The 22,632-nt window shown below is 35.9% G+C and overlaps 2 protein-coding genes across 30 annotated transcripts; both read right to left on the bottom strand.

Moving 5' to 3' along the window:
- Nucleotides 1–323: 323 nt before the first annotated feature.
- Nucleotides 324–10,660, bottom strand: LOC147538838 (uncharacterized). Of its 29 annotated transcripts, none has more exons than XM_086639361.1 (18): nt 10,443–10,660; nt 9,184–9,386; nt 8,985–9,031; nt 7,513–7,581; nt 7,316–7,400; nt 6,648–6,798; nt 6,269–6,398; nt 5,391–5,799; nt 5,088–5,271; nt 3,945–4,046; nt 3,550–3,870; nt 3,388–3,471; nt 3,139–3,297; nt 2,841–2,924; nt 2,071–2,205; nt 1,307–1,419; nt 794–999; nt 324–673 (listed from the first exon to the last, which is right to left on the bottom strand). In XM_086639361.1, exons 4-18 carry the CDS (start codon nt 7,553–7,555, stop codon nt 540–542), a joined length of 2,340 nt encoding a protein of 779 aa, XP_086495487.1. In that variant the 5' UTR covers nt 7,556–7,581; nt 8,985–9,031; nt 9,184–9,386; nt 10,443–10,660; the 3' UTR covers nt 324–539. The 29 variants fall into 29 exon arrangements, with proteins under 29 accessions (XP_086495487.1, XP_086495494.1, XP_086495485.1 ...); XM_086639368.1 differs by having other exon boundaries at nt 7,513–7,564; nt 8,985–9,034; XM_086639359.1 differs by having other exon boundaries at nt 8,985–9,034.
- Nucleotides 10,661–11,219: 559 nt separating this feature from the next.
- On the bottom strand, nt 11,220–16,774 carry LOC147538839 (trafficking protein particle complex subunit-like protein). Its single transcript, XM_086639356.1, has 9 exons — nt 16,152–16,774; nt 15,961–16,022; nt 15,666–15,780; nt 15,451–15,574; nt 14,942–15,022; nt 14,468–14,809; nt 14,189–14,367; nt 13,267–14,102; nt 11,220–12,992 (listed from the first exon to the last, which is right to left on the bottom strand). The coding sequence occupies exons 1-9, from the start codon at nt 16,487–16,489 to the stop codon at nt 11,524–11,526; spliced, it is 3,546 nt and encodes a 1,181-aa protein (XP_086495482.1). The 5' UTR covers nt 16,490–16,774; the 3' UTR covers nt 11,220–11,523.
- Between the last annotated feature and the right edge of the window lie 5,858 nt (nt 16,775–22,632).

The following is a 22,632-nucleotide window of genomic DNA, read 5'->3' on the forward strand; positions in this document are numbered from 1 at the left end:
GCTGAATGTTTAGATATCGGGACCTCAGATGTTGTTGTTGACCATTGGATGGTCTGTCTCATCTTCTTCTCATTCATTTTATAGTGTTGGTGGTCGACTGTCACCTAGCGGTGGGATACCGTCTTCAATGTGGTAATGCATTGAGTTGGCACCATAAATATGGAAATTGTGACCCCCTGGCTGGTATATTCGGGATATTGTCATCTTGAATGGCCATAACATCTCAACGGATTTACAGAGGGAGGAACGTATCCTGAACGCATATACAGAAGAAGATCTGCTGAGGAGGCCTGATTCATTACCCAATACCCGACTCTTACTCCGTGGTTAATTGATTCTTTTACAAAATCTGCATTAGTTCATGCATGTTACTTAGGATCCAGTTCCGAATCATAATTTAAGTGTTGCGAGACGTCCCAAACAAGAACCACCCTTTGACTTATACAGACAAAAATGAGACTCTTACAAGCGTCTGTACAGAAAATGTATGAGAAACAACAGTACAAAAAAAAAGGAATGCGGGTACAAGTAGTTAACTTCTATCTCTGGCTACGCCTGCTACTACGGGTACTACCATTGTGGGACCTTCTAAGCCTTTTCCAATCCTTGAGACCTGAGCGCTCAAAAGTGTGGCTTGACTCGTCACTCGTACCACCAACACCACGGGCACCACCTAGTAACAAATTAACAAAGTTGATTAGGAAATTATCTACCGGCTTAAGAAATTTAAACATGAGCTCATCAGTCTTGTTAGATTTTACTCCACTTTTTAACACTGATCACTGTAACTTACTCTTTCCGATGACTGCTTTAGACTTGTCGTTCTCCACAGCTTTCCCACTGTCATCACATCTTCCTCCTTTTGTACAGATCTCGACCACTGCAGGCTTCTCATGTGGATCACATCTTCTTCGTTTTGTACTTACTGTGATTACTCCAGGGTCCATTACTTCCTCAGCAGATTCGCATTTTCCATTAAAAGGCTCCATCATGCAGCACCTACACGTCAAACCATTAGGCCCCACCATAAACACTATCCGCACAAGATAACCGTGCCTGTTTTACACTAATCTCGTTTTCCAACTTCTAGCAAAACCCCCTTCCTCCTGCTTATCTTTACGACTTTACGTTCTAATTTGTCTCATTCATTGTATGAAATGAGAGTGGAGATTAGGCAAGTAAATATGAGAAATAGACATCTGAAGATACAATTAAGCATGTTCTCAGACCTCAAGAGGAGGAAATTTTTCTTTTGATCTTTAAAACAAGAAAGCAATTCTGCAAAATTCTAGGATAAGGTGAGTACCATTCCTTGGGCAAGGTGTTGCTGTCAAACCCGGAACTCAACATCCTCCATTTTCTACATTTATCACACTGCACCCACTCATGGTCAGGCTTGTATTTCGCATTACCCTTTTTCTGAATAGACAGGAGTTGATGTGGAAGGTGAAGTTAGCAAAGAATAAGCAAAACTATTAATCATAACATATTCAGCAAAAATAAAGTTAGGTACCATCGATAGTGGCTTTTATAGGTCATGAACGCCAATTTAAGCTAGGATGCCCATAGGAATAACTATGAGTAGGTATTCAGCACTCGCTACTGTCTATATGGGTAAAATAAAAGTCCTATCATCCTATGGTAAGTGACCAACCCAAATCTTGGATGGCAATTGCTTGGGTACAGGCCTACAGGGATGGGAATGTGTGAGGTACTAAATATTATCAGATTATTAATATAAACCCCTAAACCTAATTTAGCTCCAGGCTGGAACTTGCCCATGCCCCAACTCCTAAACAAGCTCCCACAACCAACCCCCGTATACGATCTTGATTGTTCTTCTAGGGTACCAGTGCAATACATAGAAACATGTAAGTGCAACAAACAGAAACCTAAATATACTTTTTAGAACTGACATCCAACGACACGAAAGGCAAAAAAAAAAAAAAAAAGAACAGGTAATGCCTTTCTGGAAAAACAGATAATGGGCAAGTATGATTAGTGAGAGTGAGAGAGATCAGGAATTAAAACGGTAATCATTGATTTAGCAGAAACGGATAAGCTACATACCAATTGAAGTGTATCAAAATTCTCATCCCAATATTCATCCGATTGTTGACCCAACCACTCCTCCAACTTTGCATAAGCTTCTGTGTCAATAAATCCTTGTTTGTTGTTGTGTATGAAATCCACATTCCCATCACTCTGAAGATAAGCAATGCATGTACAAGTTTTAAGCTATCATTTGATGACAGAAACGGAGTAAAAAAGATATGAATCTCTAAAGATGCTACCTGAACATCTGACAAAATAACACTTCCAAAATAATAGCTGATATGTAACTATATAGGAGAAGATGCAAATTCATTGTTAATTTGTTACTTTTATACTCTACTTAACATTCGGGCTTACCGCTTACACGGAGTTTATAATCCTAGGATATCCAAATCCTTAACCTAACAGAAAATCAGGCCATCTAAAACTTCTAACCCTTAAAATCCTATTGATGAAATATAATTAGAACGGATGCACAATTAACAAATGGAGTTATTACGAGTGAGGTCCAAATGCATAGTCTTGTATAAAGCTTGTATACCATACAAAAAACTCACAACGTCCAGAATATTCTTTTTTTAAGTATACAACATCTCTTTATTCTACTAATTGTTGGACCCGTACACATACCTATAAGCATGTTCAAAAGAATAAAAATAGTAGGACACTACTATGTCATTAGCCAGGTGACCCTTAATCATAACGAAAGTAAATGATGTAATAAATTAAACACCACGTCATGCAAAATAAAATGACAAGACAAATAGCAATACCAAATTTCCTACCATTAAATCTGTGACATCTATAACTCCAATTACACCTCGACCCATATCCGCATTATGTACCATGCCTCCAACTCTCTTATAAGCCTAAAAATGGAAAAGCAATTAAGTTAAAGAACAAAAGAATTGGAAGAAAATATTTGTTAGAGAAGGAAAAACAGTTAACAAAAGCACATTCAAAATTTTCATTTCGCGTAGGATAAATGAAATATGGGGTTGTCGGTTCACTTGGTTGGGCAACTATACAATAGCGAGCATATAAAAACACAGGTAGAGGAAGACAGCAGAAACAACACTTCACCTCAATTAACCGTCCATGCCAATACAAAAATATTCCACAGTTCATAAGTTCCCATTCTTGCTGACATCGGCCAAGGGTAAGTTGAACAGCTTTTCCCATTATCTCAGCACGTACGATCTTGGTTTTGTTCAAAACTTTTTCCAATCTTCGGCTTTTAACCTAATGACGAAATCCGTTACAGAATAGGTAAGATACGATAAAAATCGTTCTAAGTGAACAAATCATACAAGTCATCATGAAGGCATTTACCATTGAACCTTGAATATATATCTTCATCAGTGGATCTAAAAAGATAACTTCTAGGTAAGACCGAAGTGAGTAATCCAAAGGAACCTGTAAAAAAGAAAAGCATTAACCTATATATAACTGACAATAGAAATTAATCTATAAAATCAAAATCAACAAACCGACCTTTTGGCTGATTTGTCCTGAACGTGCCCTGATTCTTCTCGACCGAATTAGTATGTCATCCTCATTCTTCCCTTCATTCCTCTTTTGCCACTCCAAAGAAAAATCAGAACCCCATTTATCCAAATTCCATATATATATTTGAGTCCCAGTAACATTCCCACTGAACAATCCGAGCTTTTCACCAATAAAAAACTCATCAAATGGAGAAAATTCCTTTATCGCTTTAAGATGGTAATCAGCTGAAGATTCTGACTGGATGCTTCTGTCCAATTCCATAATCGACCCATGTCTGACATAGGTCACAATGGGAATCTCTACATTCTACAGTAATATTTTAGTTAGCGCAAAACTAATGCAAGCATCGAATAAAGAAAGAAAACATCTGGTAACCTCACATCTTTGCCTTCATTGAATGATTGTGACAGAAAAGCGATGGATCTGGAATTCGTAGTCTGTGTAAGAACAATGACGTCGCGACCAAGTTTCATAGCTCCAGTCTACCAGGTCAACCAAAATAAGCAACGTAAAGAACAGGTTATTATATAACCAAGAAAAAACATTAAAAAAAAAACGACATGTTTTCTAGCAGTAACAAACATAACCTTTAAATTAAGAATATTAAAATATCAGTAATAATCAAGCTACTAAATAAATAAAAATAAATAAATTAGCATCCCAATGATTGGAGAATTGATTCTATTCTACAGATAATGCTTTGCAAATCATAAATCAACAAATCTTCAGTTTATGATTCTAATCATACTTAGGGATGACAATTGGGGTACATCATACATGGTTGTTAAATTGTACGATTTGAACCAGATCATACAAATTCTGATTCAAAGTGCACGCTACATCACCTTAGTCCTTTAATCTTAAAACTTGTACTCTGAAACATAATATAAAATATAAATCATGAATCATGAGATTGACACTGAATCCCACGATTCAACTGTTTAGAATCCGAAGGGATTTTCTTGTTCTTCTTTCCTCCTCTTTTCATTCTTTTCCGGTTAAAGACTTCACAAAAACTGACTCTCTGAAACTTACTACATATATCTTTTTCTTTCCTTGCTTATATATTCTTTAAACTGACATTCTCTGATTTCCAGCTCTGCTTAGAGATCTACGAAAGAGAACATCTACTTTCTGCTCAAATTGGTACTAAATAAGTAGATTATATATATATATATATATATCGTACGATAAAAAATACATACAGAACTAAATCTTGCAATTCTCGATTTGAATCTAAACGATTTGCGTTACAATTCACAATTTGACAACCTTGTTCGGGTCAATGCTCTTATTTTTTAGTTAATACTGGAACTATACTATGGGGAAGAATGCAAATCATAATTAATTTAGTTAGCAAGTCTACCTTGTTGCATGCGTATCTAAACAAAGATGACGGAGTTCCAAAATTCAAGATAATAGGTAACCTTTTAACATGTGCTAGCTACTTACACACAAGATCAAACTTGAATAGAATAAACAAACAAAGAAATATGCCTTATATCTAGGATAAACAAAAGCACCTTAAATCCAATGCCAAATCTTCCAATGTGATCTCGGTCATCGACACCAGGTCGATCGTGTCCAAGAGAAAGCATTACGAAAATTTCTTGATGGGACATGCCACAGCCATCATCCACAAATGACAGCATCGGAATGATTTCACGGTCTCTTTTGGAATAGACCTTCTGAACATAAATCTCAAGTCTGTAAAACGGTTTCTTGAACATGTTATTGTAGCTAAGATACACATAAAGGCGTAAGTAACAAGAAAAGCATTTGCCGCAAAAAAAGACAGTAACTCATAAGTAGAAACAAGTGCTTACTTGGTTGCTTTAGCATCCCTGGAGTTGTCAACAAGCTCAGCAATTGCACCAAAAATCCAACCAGAATGAGTCTGTCCAAGAGTTTTGAGGTAACTTGGAACTGCACGTGCAAAATTTTTCTTTACACGATCATCATGATTCCGTGACGTGGTTTGAGGTTTGCTATGAGAACCCGCAAGAGGTGCATTACCAGAATGATCAGAAGTATCTTTCCCCATATCGTGATTAATTTCAATTCCACTATTATTCGCTTCCAAGCTTTCACCAATTTCCTCAAGTTCGGTATTCCGCATTTTATTACTCCGGAAAGCATTAACAGCAGGGATGCATGTTTGTGGGCGTTCACAAGTTCCAGCCTTCATTGAATCATCTGGACTAGCAGAGTTCTTACGCACCATCAAGGACTTGTCTGCAATTACAAATGGAAAATTGGAAGGCTGATACAGCGACGATGAAAACATTCTAATTTAACTTCACGGAAGAGTTACTTCTACTTTTTGAAACACCGACCAGCTAACAGGTACACTAATAATTCCCTTTGGTATTTTTACGAGTAAGCAGAGTTCATCAATCATCACCTTCACAGTCATATCAAAATATAGCAAAAAAAAGGAAAAAAGAACACGAGCACATGGAACAAAAAGCACAGGGGGTATTTAATACCATATAAAAGTTTAAATAAAGATACGCAAACAAAAACACAAATCTAATAAATAATGATAAAGGAAAGGGAAGTTTTGAAGGCGCCTATAAGTGCCTGCCTCCTCAAGGCAAATTTGAGGGAGGGTTTGTGAGGAAGGAGGCGCCTTTAAAGCTTCTCTTACATTTATTGGATTGATGTCATAACCGACACAAAATAAATAATGTCTGCATCTTACCAAATCTGTCATTCTTGTTGTCTGCAACACCAAACACTTTGTAAAGAACAAGTGCATCGCCAGGACTTTTGTCATCTTTTAGACGAGGTAGTATGTAGCACTCACAGTTCTCGAGACGCACAACAGCAGCCTACAAAAGAGGATGGAGTCAGCATTTGTAAACAAACCAAATATAAGAGAACAGAACATAACAAATACAAGTTTATCAATAAATATAAGAGAACAGAACATAGCAACAACTCTTGACAAAATTTAGCAACCTTTAACTTTTTATCATCTGAAAGCAGAGGGTAACCATATTATAGATGATGAATAAGAAATCACATATGGGTATAGAAAATGACATGAATCAATATGGGCCAGTTCTACTGTATAATACCTTGTTAGACGACTGAAGGAATTGCGTGAACTTGCCCCATTCCATAACTTGATGGGCAGTCTCAAAAGAAGGGCGTAAAGTAAAGCAAGGTAACCCCTTGAGTGGACACTTTGATGTCACTTTCATATCATATATGCTCCAGCAATTAGAGCTATATTAATATAAAAGGAATAAACGTGAGATAGAGTTAAGACAAGATACCACATTAAAATAAAAGAATCATGTGTTCCAAAAGAAATATGTGCATAAGACTGAGGAGCAAACAATAATGTTTGAAGTAAATCACTTATTTTTCATCCAAAGAAAAGAAAAGAAATAAAACAATTTGCTTTGGAGTACTAGCTAGGCCACCAATATGACCTCATCATTGCAGTAATTCAGAGCCTTCACCACCCTGCTTGACACATAACCAGTACCCAAGTAGCCTCATCTATGACATGTTTAATGTCACGGTTAGTTACCACCATCCACGCCAAACTGGCATTTAGAACTTTAAACATCAGAACCACATGTTTACCAGACACACTCTCGAATTGCTATTTCCAGTTAGAGCACTTCCAGCCAAAGAAGAATTCAAGAAGTGCCTTCATTTTTGTTGAATATTACCGCAATTGACCATACGTAGTTCAACATAAAGGCAAAAATATTACAGGGAGAATGTGGCATACACTTGAAATGGTGCTTTAATGCATATTGTGCGGCATATAGGCTTGCGATCTTTGCACAGCATGATATATGGTGATCCAAAATCATCTACAAAACATATAAAAGTCAAAAAACAGTTTATAAAGGGTAAAAATATGGAATAGCAGTTACAAGTTGTGATCAAAAAAGATATCCAACATCAGTGAGGAAAAAAATCAACCTTGAACTGGGAACTCATTGGGTTTGGAATATTTTCTTTCCATTCTTATACCCTGCGACAAAGATCATGCTGTCATGCAGAAGAAGGAAAAAATTAAGATGCTTAAAGGAACCATTACATTAGACGAACTTTCACAAAGAACTCTAAGCACCAAAACTTGCACACACGATGAGATAAAATCAAGTACATATGACCAAAATAAAGATATTCTTTGCAAAAACATAAAACTAAAATCGAGTAGATATGCCAAATCAGATGACACTATAAACTTTATACACTGAAGTGAGTGTTTTAGACACTGTGAATAGGCAGTGTCATTTAAGCAACCAATTTATATTACATAACCATCTCTTAAATTGAAGGAATAATCTAATGCCAAGTACGACAAGTAAAATATCTCCACGGAAAAAACTAGATTCCGAGTAATGAAGTATACGTTGTGTCTTTATACCATGTGGACAGCTAGTTCTATGAGTTAAATCATCTACCCATTAACACATGTTGCTAAATGCTAAACCATTAACGAAGCCCTATTCTAGCCAAACTGTGAGATATTGTGCACGTAACAGCAAGGGCGATATTCCTTTGACAGATTTTCCAAGCCCTGATTCTTTCCTTAACACAAACTTTTCACATTCTTAGTACTTAAGCTTCTATACAGCAAGCGCCAACAAGTGAATAAGTAAACAAGACCAAGAAAAAAAAATCTGACTACAAACTCCAATTTAGAAACCCTACAAATAACTATCAGGTCTCAAATGAAAGATCAAACCCAAGTTCCAGAATTCTTCATCTGTTCATCACAAAATAAATGGACACTGAATCAAAATCCCTACATCTAGCTACTAAAAATGGACACGTTACATTAAATGTTCAACTCACAAGAACTGAGCACTACCCCCTTCTTCGAATTCTTCAAATTCTATATTAAGTTTACAACAAAACATCCTAGTGTGAACCCAACCCTTATTTTGATTCTTCACATCCCATAAGTAGAGAATTGATCAAAACTCAGTTCCCAGTCAAACCAACCACTTTTGCCAATGAAACCCATAAGAATAAAAGTTAAACCCCACTACTACAAATGGAAAAAGAAAAGGTTGTTCACATGTAAGTGGAACCACCGTCCTTACTGAAATAGCCAAAACGACAACAAAAAAAAAAAAAAAAAAGTTTCATCAGCACAGAGGGGATCCGATGATCATCAATAATGTGACTAAGAACGAAGCATAAAGTGTGAAGAAAATGGAAACAACCAAGAAACACACATCGAACCGCCATGATCAAGACAGTATAGTAAAAAAAAAAAAAAAAAAAAAAAAAATTCAAGAAAACTGTAAAGATAACCATAGAAAAAAAACCTCCGTTCTTGTTAAATCTCAAGATGGTTAAATAAAACCCTAGAAAGTTACAGTGAACGTACAGAACAAAGATGATACTTAAGCATCATAATGAGGGAGTGAAGTAATTACCAGAAACAAGAAGCGATGGACAAGAGCGTTGGAGAATCTTTGAAGTTCTTCTAGTGAAGAACACAGTCAAAGATTCAAGAAGAAGAAAGAAGGACGACGAAGAATCAGTATTTTGACAAGAGGAAAACGTACTAAAACGGGATTAAGAGAGAGAAAGAGAGTAGAGAGAGAGAGAGGAGAAAGTAGAGAGAGAAAATACCGGAGGGAACGAGGTGACTGTGGGCGTATTATTGGGCGGTCTAAAGAAGTTGATGGGACGTCGTCGCAGTATTAGAGACAGACTTCGATGTATTTGGTTGTTACGTATACGACATACGACAATGATTTATAGCTTGCCACATCGTCAATCTTGTCATTGGGGAATATCACATAGATAGGACCGGTTAATGAATGGCTTAATTACTGGCAATAAACAAATTAGGAAATCATAACTATATTATTATCTTTGACTAAAATATCCTTAAGATAATACAGTATTGGACCTAATATTCTCAACACTTTTTTAAAAAAATATCTTATAATCCATTTTTTTCTTCTTAATTTGAATGATTATTCCGTCTAAATATACATTAAAAGTATATTAGTGCTTGGACGTTCGAACCTTCTACTCCTCTACAAAACAAGAGCGTCAACCAATGATAGTTGAAATAGCTATTTCAGTTCGAAGATGCGAAATAATGTAATAGTTTAAATTAGTAAACTATGAATTTGTCGTCGTACGAAATAAAGTAATAGGTTTTGTTGTTGATGGAAGCTAAAACTAATTGACGATTAATTCGAGATCAATTCAATCTTTTCAAACTGTACAGAATAAAGTAATGGGTTTTGTTATTGGTGGAACCTAAATCCAATTGACAATTAATTCGAGATCAATTCAATCTCTTCAAATCGTACAAAATAAAGTACAAAATAAAGTAATAGATTTTGTTATTGATGGCAACTAAATCCAATTGACAATGAATTCGAGATCAATTCAGTCTCTCCAAATTGTACAAAATAAGTAATAGATTTTGTTATTGATGAAAGTTAAATCTAATTGACAATTAATTCGAGATCAATTCAGTCTTTCCAAATTATACAAAATAAAGTAATAGATTTTGTTATTGATGGAAGTTAAATCCAATTGACAATTAATTCAAGATCGATTCAATCTCTTCAAATTGTTTACTTTGATAATTCAATATTAGAATGAGACCTCCATATTTTCTTTTCCTTTGGCTAGGTGAAAGAATATGCAAGTGTTTCAAAAAAAATGTAAGTAATTTGATTCAAAATATAATTTTCAAGTTCTCAGTCCAAAAATCTACACCTAAACACACGTTTAGTCTACCCTAATATTAATATAGGATTTTAAGTCAAAATAATAATTATAATGGATATTTAGTCCAAATTGACCAAATTCTATAGAAAAAACAGATCTCTATCATTTCTATTTAATCATAATACCCCATTACTAACCTTTTATATAAGAAAAAACCCACTTTTGAATACCAGTCCCCAAAATTCTCTTTCTTTTTTCCTAAGATTTTTTCGATTGATTTCAAACTTACTATCTGTTTCGCAATATACACGTTATTTAGTATCAATTACGTATATTTCTACAACAAAACACATTCAGTACAGTTAAAGTATGTTTAGATGTCAGAGTTACAGTGTTTTTCTGTTTATTGATTCTTGTTTTGTTTCATAAATAACGTGTTATTTATTGTTAAAGTTTCATACTTTATTTCATTTTTGTTATATGTGTCACACGTAACACATTACGTATCAACAATGTTTCTTTCAAAAGAGAAAAAGACTAAAATCCTATGGGATTCTCTGAGAAGATTGAACATTAATCCCCTTTTAAATTTTATTTTGGGCCTAAAACTCGTGGACCTTTGAAAATATGGCTTATTCATTAAGCAAACACAATTTCTTATGGGGTATAATAAATAATCGAAAAGATAGTGAAATTTTTTTTTCTTTGTGTAGTAAAATCGAACATTGTCAGTTGGGTGGTGTATCTTGGAAGCCGATTTTGTTGCATGTCAACTTGGAAGCATGGGTCCATTGTCTCTCCAAAGAAATTTGGCGATCCCATCGCATTCTATGAATCTATAGGAGCTAAAATAGTAGCCTTAAATTATACACATATTTCATCTGATAATATCAATGGGTCGTATTTCCTCGGAAGATCAAGAGAAAACAAAAGAAACTGTCGCGAGTGACATAGAAAGAGAATAAGAGAAGATATTTATTAACACCAATCTTATTTCGAAAGCGTCGTGTTGATACTTGATATGAATACACCACTCGACTAACCATCAAAACCACCTTTTTAACAGATAATATTATCACAACTGAATCTTTAAACACATCATCATAGCAATAAATTGATTGCGATCCAAATACAAGAATTATGGGCAAAAATGCTACCTGAATTTTATGCTTTTAGTTTCAAGGCTTCATGCAAGCACGTCAACTTAACCTAGCCGCCCGATACATTGTAGGCATCTGGGTTTCATAAACAATTCTGACAGGAAACTGTTCCAACTGATCAACTGGTAATGGGCTCTGCTGCTCTCTCTGTCTCACTTCTCAGTTTGGGATGAGGCTTAGAGGGGAATATGAAAACTGTTGATGCTGCAACAGATGGGTTAAGTGAAGCTGAATATCTTACTGAGGTCAAACTGACTCTTGGTAGCTGAAGAGGACCTGAAGACAGTGGTACCAGTCTGTAACCTAGTACATGCTCCGATTTTGGCAGAATGAAAATGGTGTCACTGTGAGACCCGGACAACACAAAGCTTTGAGAATCTGAAACTGAGTACTTGATTTCTTGGAGTAATTGTGTCTGGTTCTCAATTCTTACATAACATGTGAATGGATCTCCAAGGATACCGTGAGGAGGACATTCTAAACTCACAATTAATGGCGCCACGTCCACATTTATGTCAGGAAGTTTGTGCCTAGTCAATATTCCGCCTACTTCTGTGCTGGAACCAGATTCCCTCTTCCATTTCAGACAAACTGTTCCTAGCCCAAGTTTCGATGAGTTTATCTCGGGAATAACCGAGAAAACCTGCTTGAACTCTTCACCTGGCACAAGAAGAGGAAGGTCACCACTGCCCTCACATCCCTGTTGTACTCTGCAACACCTTTCTGTCCCTTCTTTGTCTGCTTCAATTGACATGGACATCAGCCTCAATGGGACCTCTGTGCAGTTCTTTGCACTGATGACAAGGACACTCTTTTCGTTCAAAGCTAATGATGGCAACTGATTAGAACCAGGAGACGGGGTGAGCTTGGTGAGCAATAAAGGGTCTCGTCGAAATGGAAGCATAAAATGATGGTCAATTGCAAGAGCAGTTCGCCCGTCAATTTCCAAGCTTTTATGGACGTTGACTTTATTCGAAGAAACTTCATTACCATTAGAGAGGTAGCCTAAGGAGACATATAGCATCACGGGTTTGGGCTTGTACCATTTGATCTCTAGTTTGCAAGACCAAGATTCTCCAATGCCGAGGGATGGAACTGAAAGCAACCCAAAAGATTGTTGAATATTTCTAATATCATCAGGGCCCATTTGAGATTCATCTTCTCCATTTGGTCCCCAAATGTTAAGAAGCTGAACATGGTGACTGTCCATAGAGAATGGCTCAGTTTCCCTTGGACTGACCAGGCCACCACCTCTTGCATCCACTAGGTTGATCTTCAGTTCAGCAGAATGGATGGTGTTGCTCTTGGAGACCACTGTAACAGGAATCATGAAACTCTCTCCCACTAACGCAGGCCCAGGTGACTCTAAAACAAGATCAACTTGCGGGTCCAGTTCTTCTACTTGAATAACCTTCTGACCTGAAAATGCTAGGGCAGGGTCTTTGGTAGGGAAAGTTTCGACACGGTCCTCAAACTTCCAAAGAGGCAAATCTCCCATTGAGGCTGGACTTTCTGCTCGACAACATATAGTAAAATGGGGACCCATCCTCGCGATAACAGATAAGCATTCCAGCTTTCCACTTTGTTCTGAGTAAGCCATAACAACATATCACTACGTAGAAATGACAAATGAAATAAATACTGAAGGGACAAAAACAGCATATCAATGAGGACTCTACATCCAATCAGTTGGGCCCATGAAAGTGGTCTCTTAGGATGTTCCAGATCTTTGGGGTAGACGACCACTTAGCTTGGTTTCACTGATTGAATGATAGATTTAACAATTTTGTCACCTATAGATTTTAGTATAGGTAAATCAGGTGTATTCAATATTTAATTGTAGACAAGATTTGCATATTACCAGATTTTACGTCATATGTCAACCGCAGCCACTTGTTAGTGAGTAGAGATAAGTTGGGAGCGACCACTAGCCGAGGAGCCTGTTCACCAGAACTAGCATCTGTCTGTGGTTTTTGAGTTGTTGTGACAATAAAATTACATTTTGGCTGATTGAATTGGATTTCTAACTGATCAATTTCAACTGGATGAGGCAGTTGTGATAGAAGTGATAATGTAAGCAAGGTAGACACACCAGGCTTAACCACTGGGTCATGAAAAGCAACCGAAGCAAGAAGTACCGCTCTAAGGGGGCTGACTAGATCGATCTCAAGATGAAGGGGTTGGTCTTCTTGTACTTCAAGGCTATTTCTGCCCTCATCTGATGGCATGGTTGCTCCTTTCAGAAGCCTAAAAACTTCAGTATGTATGATTTCTCTCTGTCCAATACTAGCAGGGCCGGCAGGCCCATATTCTCCTTTGCTTTCCAGAGACTGACCGATATCGCCAGATGTCACGGGCAAAGCAGCCATTTCAAGAGAGTACTCAATGAAATCTCTTACTGAACTGAGTCTCCTTGAGCACTCCCTTAGGTAACCCAAGACTTCCCATAGCAATGTCACCCAACCCTCTTGTCTGTAAAAACTAGTAATGCCATCAAAAAGCTGTTTCGCATTAGAGAAATCATCAACTGCAAAATATTCTCTTGCCATCAGATTGCTGCAGTAACAGGCCATCCTTTGGGCTTTAAGGCTACTGTAGGACTCATATGACTTTTTGAGTAGTGCAATAATTTCGAAGGAATCTTGAAATCTCTTCCCTTCTGCAAGAGCATAGATGACGTACTCTGTATCAGCTAGACTGCCACACCAAGTTCCGGGAAAATAATTATTATCTGAAGAAACAACAGTAATAGGAAATTTAAAGTTCTAATTATGCAGACTTACTGTTGCATTCGAAGTTCATCTCCTTGTTCAAGTAACCGTGCAAATTGACCCACGTAAACAGATGGTATGACAGATTCAGAGGCAGTTCCAGGTTCATTCTCTATTCTACTGACCGAAGTTTCTGAAGCCAAAGCAAGATCAAGACAGCATTTCTTCTCCCTCAAGTAGTGTGCAGCCAACTGTTGCAGAAACAAATGTGTAATTGTAAGAACTAAGTGAAAAACTTTCTAGCCTTTACGAAATTTTTCTCCAGATATATAGGTGATGGGAATAGCACACCTGATAATAGAAAGCCGAATTGAATTCCCACTCAGTCAAGTTTCTCTCCAGCATGCCAGGTTGGAGAGAGCCGGTGCTTGAATTGGACGCAGAGCTAGTCTCCAGTAATTGCGCAAATACCAAAAACTGCCTGCTAACCCATTCCCAGTGGAGAAAAACAACTTCTGGTGCTCCAACAAGCCTTTTGTAGCATGCAATGTGTTTTTTAAACCATGTCATAGCTTCTGCAATCTTGCCCCCATGCAGCAACAAGGTCGATACCTTAAAATGCAATTGTTCTGCTACCGTTTTTATCTCAATTAGACGTTGAATTGGTGGCAACCTTGTCGATGCACCAATCATCTATATATGAAAGATAAGCAATTAGTTAGCATAAGAGCAAAAACAAAAACGCCGGCAAATGCGGCACTCGTATGTACAACACAGGTACATCAATGAAATGTACATCTCTTGTTCAGAAAAGAGAATACATACCTCTCTTAGTGTATGATAAGCCTCTTCATAAAATCTCAAAGCTTCAACCCAGTCTCTCCGGAACTCTGCGTATACAGCAACCTAGAATGTCATGAATGTGAAATAACCAATCAGTGTCTGACAATCCACTAAAATGAGGTCCCTCTCTTAAAGGCAAGCCGTTTTTAGTTCTATATATATGGTTCACATGTCATTATCAGAAAAACAAATACGACTTTAACATTGCTCGTACACAGACTCGGTTACCTCTGCAACTATAAAGCAGGGTTTTGCATGTATATCTCAAGTGAAAACCAACAATCATGGTAGAGCAATACGACGCCACTCTAGGTTAATGCATTTCATGTATAATGCAATACTCGTTGGTCAAAGAGTCCGAAAGTAACCAAAATTGTACTTCAAAAGCAAAAAAATGAAGGACTTTATAACTACAACAAGAAAATCTACGTTACAGATGTATCTTTAGTTCTTTACACTGGTAGCATAAGAATAGAAAAGAAAATGCTTGCCTTAAAGCAGTAACGAACATGCAACTCCATAAAATTGACGTTCTTCTTTTCGATACGAGTTTTAATCCTTCGCCCTTCATCTCTGTAGTATGTGTTTGCAACTTCAGCAAATATGCTGCCCAACCTGCACAACACCCCGAGATTCGGTTACTGATAATGGTTCTTTCAAGTTTGACGGCCACAATATGTAAGCCCATGCATAAAAACAAGCATGCCTGTTTAGAGATTCCTTGAGTTCTGAAGAATCATTCTGCGCGAAAGTTATCAAGTACTTGGAGTCTACTTCAGCGCGCTTTCTCAGAGCAATCATACGATCTTCACTGACTTCATCTGCAATAAAACCGAAATTTGCGAGAGAATCTAAATTACGTATTCTGGATTCTGGGGAGAGTTGATATATCCAAGCAAGAAATTTGAGTAATCATCTAAGTTCTCAAAACTAATATATGGGAATGCAGTGATATCAAAATATAATACAAGAGAATTATGATAAGATGGAAAATGACTTACCTTTGGCAGCTGACTGAACAACCACAAGAACAAGTTTAATGTTCCTCCCACGAGCAACAACTCTGATAATGATCAGAATAACAAAATTAGTATACTGAAGAAGTAAAATTTTGATAGATTTGGTTTGAATGATCTTTTAATTGAGCAATCAAATTCAAAATGGGGAATAACAAGGGAAAGGGGAAGCGTACTTTAAGTTGTCAAGATCGGTGCAGACCTGCAACCACTGAGTGGGATCACCAAAGGCTTGAGAGGAATGAAAGAAAGCAGCAACAACAGATGGGATCTTAGTCCGGTGCTTGAGAATCCAATCTTTCTTCAAAATGCCAGCAGGTGGAGTAGAATCTAGGGTTTCTTTATTGGTCCGTTCCAATAAAGAGATTTTGTAGAAATCAGGTAATGCTAGAGTATTGATGGGAGGTTGTTGAGAGTGAAGAGAAGTTGATATGGTGGAATGAAGCTCTGGACATCCTACCAAAGCAACTAGAGAAACTGGTGGAGTTCTAAGCTCTTCTCCATAATCTTCCATCTCTCTTTCTCTCTCTTAATTAACTAAAAGTCTAAAGATGATTCTTCAAATAACGAATGAGATCTATTTCTGTAGAATTGACATGAAAACCAGTAGAAATCAATTTCAGATCTTCAAGAAGGGGGGTGATTTTGATTTGCTCGTCTCACTCTCATCGCCGTGGTGAGAGAGTTTTTTTGCCCTCCCGTACCGTTGACGTGCTGTTACCTATTGGGCCCTTTAATGGGCCCATGTTAAGAACATGCCCAATGGGGTAACTGAACCGAACTCCAAAATTTTGAGAGAAAATTATTTACACTTTTCCCCACTGAAGTCTTGTTGGGTGAGATGGGTCGGGTGGCCCGAGCCCGGGCCTTTACTTTTAATGGGCCAGGCTGACCCAACATTTTGGCAGGTAAGGTCGGGCCATAGGTTTGCCAAGTTCCGACTTAGGCCAACCTCTTGGCCCGACTGGTCAAGCTCCAACTGGGCTGTTTAAAGTCACGTGTTTAAAGTCACGTGGAGACTGATTCTATAATTTTTGTTTCTCGTTAGCTTCTTTATTATATGAATATATGTATGTTTACGAATTGAATTTTTGGACTTATAGTTCAAATAACGGGTCCTAATGGTAGATATAATCCTCTCTAATTCTATAAAGGGTTTTAAAACAAAAAAAATAATATAAATGGATATCTAGTCCATTTGGTCTCATCTAGAGAGAAAACACAAATCTCTAGAATAAATATTATTTCATAATCCCTAATTTAACCTTTCCATATTTTATAACTGATTTATCTTCGAAATCTATGCATAACTTTTTCCATATTTATCTCTCATATTTCTCTCCAATCATGTTTCTATTCAAAGTAAGGATATCTTCATTATTATCTCCCATATTTCTCTCCAATCATGTTCCTATTCAAAGTAAGGATATCTTCATTATTTTCAGTAACGGAAACTCTTTATTTGATTTCTCTAAAACCGATTTAGTTGACAAACCTCTATTAAACTCAGAAAATCTTCTTCTTTTACATTATATTGCTGTCCAAATTCATCATTTATCAGGTTTAATACTTTCGAAATCTTTATAAACACCATTGTTAATATCTAATATTTCTTCTTATAACTAAAACCCTAATTATTTCGCTCTATTATAAAACGTATCAGATTTATGATACATATCTATAAGATCTGTTTACTAATTCATTAACTTCGAATGTATGATGTTTATTTACTCTCTCTAAAATTTTCACAACTGTTTAAGATCTTTATGTTTATTCCTAATTCAATGATTCATAACTAAAACCCTAAAATTTTCATAATTGTTTAAGATCTTTATGTTTATTCCTTATTCATTGATTCCTTCAAAGTTAGTATGTTATGTTTGCATCCAGTGATAATATCATATTTCTTTAGATCTATGTTTAATCTTCTGTTGTTTCTGATATTTCGTGAGATCAGATTATCAATCATCAATCGAATGTTTGATGTTTATTTTCTTTCTCTCTCTTAAAATTTCATTTATGTTTTTGATCTTGATGTTTAATCCTTCAACTCGAGTTTGACATTATTGCAACCAATCATTATAGCAGATATCTTTAGATTTGTAGTTTAAGCTTAATGATATTCTCATTTTTTTTCTTCAGATCTGGTTTTCAATCCGTACGGATTTATGAAACATTTGTTCTTTCGTACGGTTACCCATAACAGAATTTACAGTACATGTACTGTATCGTAAATTACCACAATTTATAGTAAATTATGGGTAATTTATAGAACATTACCCGTGCTTTAACACCAAAACAGTACTCATTTCATTAGTAGAAATTCTTCGCTTTACTATCAAATCTCGTGTACTTTGCAATAAAGTATATATAATTTACGTATATCTTCATGTTCTTACCATTATGTATATAATTTACGTATAAGTGCACATAAATTATGTATTATTTATTTACCATTACGTGTACTTTTCACCCAAAACAATAGCCTTGATACCAAACTACTCAAAACCTTCAAATGTTGTTAAAATTTGACAAACATTATATATAATTTACGAAACTGTACATGTAGTTTATAATACAATATATGATTTTTTTTTCTTTAATGTATGTGTATTTATGTGTGTAGATTTGATATACCAGATAAAATTTCAAAGAGAATCATCAAATCAAAGTGAGTCAACGAAACTAATGGAGAGTATATGGATGGGCACCATTTTTGAACCAAAGAAGATTTTGTACTTTTTTTTTGTAACAGAATGTAAAGGATGTGTAATGTAAAAGAAATTATGTGTAATTTATTAAACAAGACCCACATACATTTGATAAATTATGTTGTATACTTGACAAATGATGGTTTCCTCGTCATAAATAATACATGATTTACGTATTTGTTTCATAATTTGTATTCTATGTGTATTTATGTATGAGTAAAAACGAAAACATATGTTGCTTTAATGTTCCAAGAAAAATATACTATTTCCAAAACTGAAAGTTAAGTGAGAGAAAGTGATGTATATGTTTTGTATATTAACCCCCAAATCACGCTAAATTGATCCTAGAAAATATACTATTTCCAAATCTGAAAGTTAAGTGAGAGAAAATTGATTTGAATCGAAAAAAATTTACATAGTAAGAGAGAGAAAATTGATTTGGTTTCCAAATCTATAAAGAGAGAGAAAATTGATTTGGTTACGATTTTTGTTTTGAATTGATTTGGAAATAGATTTGCTTTCCAAAACGGTTAGAAGATAGAGAAAAATCAATTTCGGATTTTATGTTAGTTGCTTTAAATCCCCTAAATCACGCCCACATTAGAAACATTCCAAATTCACCCTGAAAAATTAAAATCCCGTGATTTTTGTAGGAGGGACATGGACGGTAGTTCTCTAATAAAGAATAGGTTATTATGTCCATAATGTAAAAGGACTAAATATCCATGTTTTGGGAAGATTGGATCATAAACCTATTTTGAATATTATTTTGGTCTATATACCCACGGACCCTTAAAATTACTAGGTATAACCCATGCCCCTGTGGAGTATTCTACACAAATTTGATATCCGGGAAACAATTCTGTGGAATAGAAGAGTTTTCATGGAATATTTTCCACAAAATATATTTCACGAAAATAAATATTCTTTTGTTTGGTTGTCATTTGTTATTCCGTGGAATTGTATAGTTTTGTTGTTTGATTGAAAGTTTATTTCCACAGAAACGATTATAATATACTCCATATTCTTCAATGAAAGGAACAATAACATTAATTAGTATTTTAAAAAATAAATCTAATATATATGTCAACAAAATCAAACCTATTAAACAAAAAAATATAAATCTGAAGTCAAAACTTATTTAAAGTAAATAAACGCTACTCTAGCAAAGTGAAATAAAAACTTAACATCATTCGACAAAAATAAGCGTAAAATATACTTGAAATTAGTTTTGTAATTTCATCCTTCTTAACCAACCTAGTCTTCTTCCTTCCAACAAAGATAAGAAGTATTGAGTCATCCATAAGTCTCTATTAAATAAATCAGCTATTCGATGTACGTCTTTCTCATCCAACTCTAGCATAGATTCTAAAATTGTATTAATTTGTCTAATTTGAGCCTTCTAAAGTTGCAGCTACTATACTAGCAGCTTCTATCATCCCAACCATTCCTTCATTAATACTATCTTCAAGGGCTCAAAGTTATTTGCGCTTTTGTGATGGTGATTGTTGGGTATAGATGATTTTGATGTAGGAGTCCCCTATGTGTTGTTGTCATTATCTCTAGAAAGAAAGTCATTTAAGTTATCTAAACATTAAAGTAAACAAAAAAATCTAGCATTAGTATGTCAAAATACGACATGTAGACTTATACTGTAACAAATAAAAATATATACTTGGAAAAAATTGTGAATCAAGAAATATCGAACCTGTTAGAGAATATACTGGTGAGGAAAAGATCCCCGCTTCGACTCCCCTATCACAAGTTGCTTGCTCGTTCCCTATCATTATTTGTCATGAATCATAAAATTTTAGCGGTTTTTCATGAGCCTACAATATTAAATATAAAAAATTAGAAATAAAATGTGGGTTACTTCTGAAGTTAATTGCATTCCAAAAATGTTAGCAAGAATCATATCACTTACTTACACGTATCTCGCCCGAGCATCATCATCTGGATTAATGCATTGAGTGTACGAATTGAAGTTGAATCCACTTCAGTAAGAGCTTCTCTTGCTACTATATAAGCTTTCCTCATTGTTTTCAACCGTGTCTTAATATTTTCATGTGTGACAACCGTCTTTGGTTTTTTTGTCAATTTCAATTACAACACGGTTTAAAGATTCAGTTTTCCAACCATTGTCTGGTTTCTGTCCTCCTTTAACAACCTCCTATAGAAATGTTTCAACAAGAAACTCGTCCATTTGTTCACTCCATCTTACACATTTTCTTTTTGCTGACTCAGATTTTGATGTTATACTAGTAACATAATCTAATGTATATTAAATTTTGTAAAAAAAAAATCATTATAAGCAGTAGATATGTAATCAACCAAATCATTAAAAAAGCAAAAATAACATGAATAAAATGTTAAAACTAGATTTCTCATAATGAATATTTAGCATTAGGGTCGAAGGGATATTTAGCGTTAGGGTCAAAGAAAAGTACCGACATTAGCATTTGGGTCAAGTGTTTGTCCGTTATAGGGTCTGGGTCACATACTATCCGTTGACTCAGTGACTAGAGACGGTCGTTAACAACCGTTAGTTTGTGACCCAAATGCTAATGTCGGTACTTTTTCATTGACCCTAATGCTAACTTTACATTTTAATCATTGGAATATGGGCGTCTTATTGGTGAGACATGCGTGGGTTTCAGGGATGTACGCATTTCAATGGAGAACTTCTCAGATTTGAGAACAGGTTATACGTACAGCGGAGCCTAATCCCAAGCTAGCTATTTCACCATCGTTAACGTTGCGAAAGACACGAACCCTGACTGACCAACCCGCCAGTAGAGAGTCATGGACACCGACGGTTGGTCATTGGTAGAAAGAGAAGTCGTGTTATCATATGTCACTATAATGTATCTACTGCTTAGCATAAGCCCCTTCAACATAGCAAGGAAATGGTCGTAAGAACTCGTCCGATGAGATTCCTAGAGGGCAATTGTAACAAACGCTTGGGAAGAAAAATAAGTTCATGCAATATTTGTGCCAAATATTTCAAAAAGTATAGAGAGTTCCACGATAAGAAAGACGAGTGCCATGTGAACAAAGAGAAATGATCTAGCGAATTTGTAGGGAAAAGAATCTCATATTTCGAGGCACTGATGGGAAGGAATCCCCTTTTAGAGTCTTCCATATTGAACCGGTGTATAATCTTATCTAAATAAGTTTCTTGACTGGGTCTAATCATCCTCTTATCTATCTCTATAGATCTTGATGTCCAATATGTATTCTGCCTCCCCTAGATCCTTCATTGAGAAACATTTTCGAAGTTAGTCCTTAACTGTTTATAACATCTAAATGCCGTTTCCAATGATTAATATGTCATCGACATAAAGGATCAAGAAAACTAGGTTGTTCCCACTAACCTTCTTGTAAACACAAGATTTTTCTGCATTCTTAAAGAAATCAAACTCTTTGATTGCCTCGTTGAATCGAAGATTCCAACTCCTGCTTGGTTGCATTAATCCATAAATGGATCTCTTAAGCTTGCAAACTTCTCCAATATTTTTGGAGTCTTCACAACCTTCAGGTTGTGTCATGTACACATCCTCTTCCAGATTTCCGTTTCAGGAAGGCGGTTTTGACATCCATTTGCCAAATCTCATAATCGTAACGAGCTGCAATTGCTAGAATGATTCGAATGGATTTAAGCATAGCGACAGGGGAAAAGGTTTCATCATAGTCTATACCATGAATCTGTTTGTAACCTTTTGCCACAAGTCTAGCTTTGAAAACGCTAACGTTTCCATCCTTGTCAGTTTTCATCTTGAAAACCCATTTGCAACCGATCGGTTTCGCTCCATCAGGCAAATCGACCAAGTCCCAAACTTGATTTTCTGACATGGAATCCATTCCCGGTCTCATGGCTATAAGCCATTTTTTAGAGTCGGGGCTCGTCATAGCGTCTTTGTAGGTGCTCGGCTCATTATCTTCTAAT

Source organism: Eschscholzia californica, unplaced genomic scaffold (assembly GCF_041429995.1).
Source record: "Eschscholzia californica isolate CP2 unplaced genomic scaffold, dmEscCali1.0.p SCAF_5, whole genome shotgun sequence".
In the NCBI taxonomy this organism is placed as follows: Eukaryota; Viridiplantae; Streptophyta; class Magnoliopsida; order Ranunculales; family Papaveraceae; genus Eschscholzia; species Eschscholzia californica.

Bases quoted from the DNA above. Each gene is read 5' to 3' on its own strand.
- LOC147538838 (XM_086639361.1), bottom strand. From the start codon at position 7,555: ATGGAAAGAAAATATTCCAAACCCAATGAGTTCCCAGTTCAAG. The intron at 6,399-6,647 runs GTATTATACAGT...CCTCTTTTGTAG, and splicing joins TCCTTCAGTCGTCTAACAAG to GCTGCTGTTGTGCGTCTCGA. The intron at 2,206-2,840 runs GTAGGAAATTTG...GCTTATCTTCAG, and splicing joins TAGATGTCACAGATTTAATG to AGTGATGGGAATGTGGATTT.
- LOC147538839 (XM_086639356.1), bottom strand. From the start codon at position 16,489: ATGGAAGATTATGGAGAAGAGCTTAGAACTCCACCAGTTTCTCTAGTT. The intron at 15,575-15,665 runs GCATGCTTGTTT...GGTGTTGTGCAG, and splicing joins CTCAAGGAATCTCTAAACAG to GTTGGGCAGCATATTTGCTG. The intron at 12,993-13,266 runs GTAATATGCAAA...TGGCTTACTCAG, and splicing joins GACATATGACGTAAAATCTG to AACAAAGTGGAAAGCTGGAA.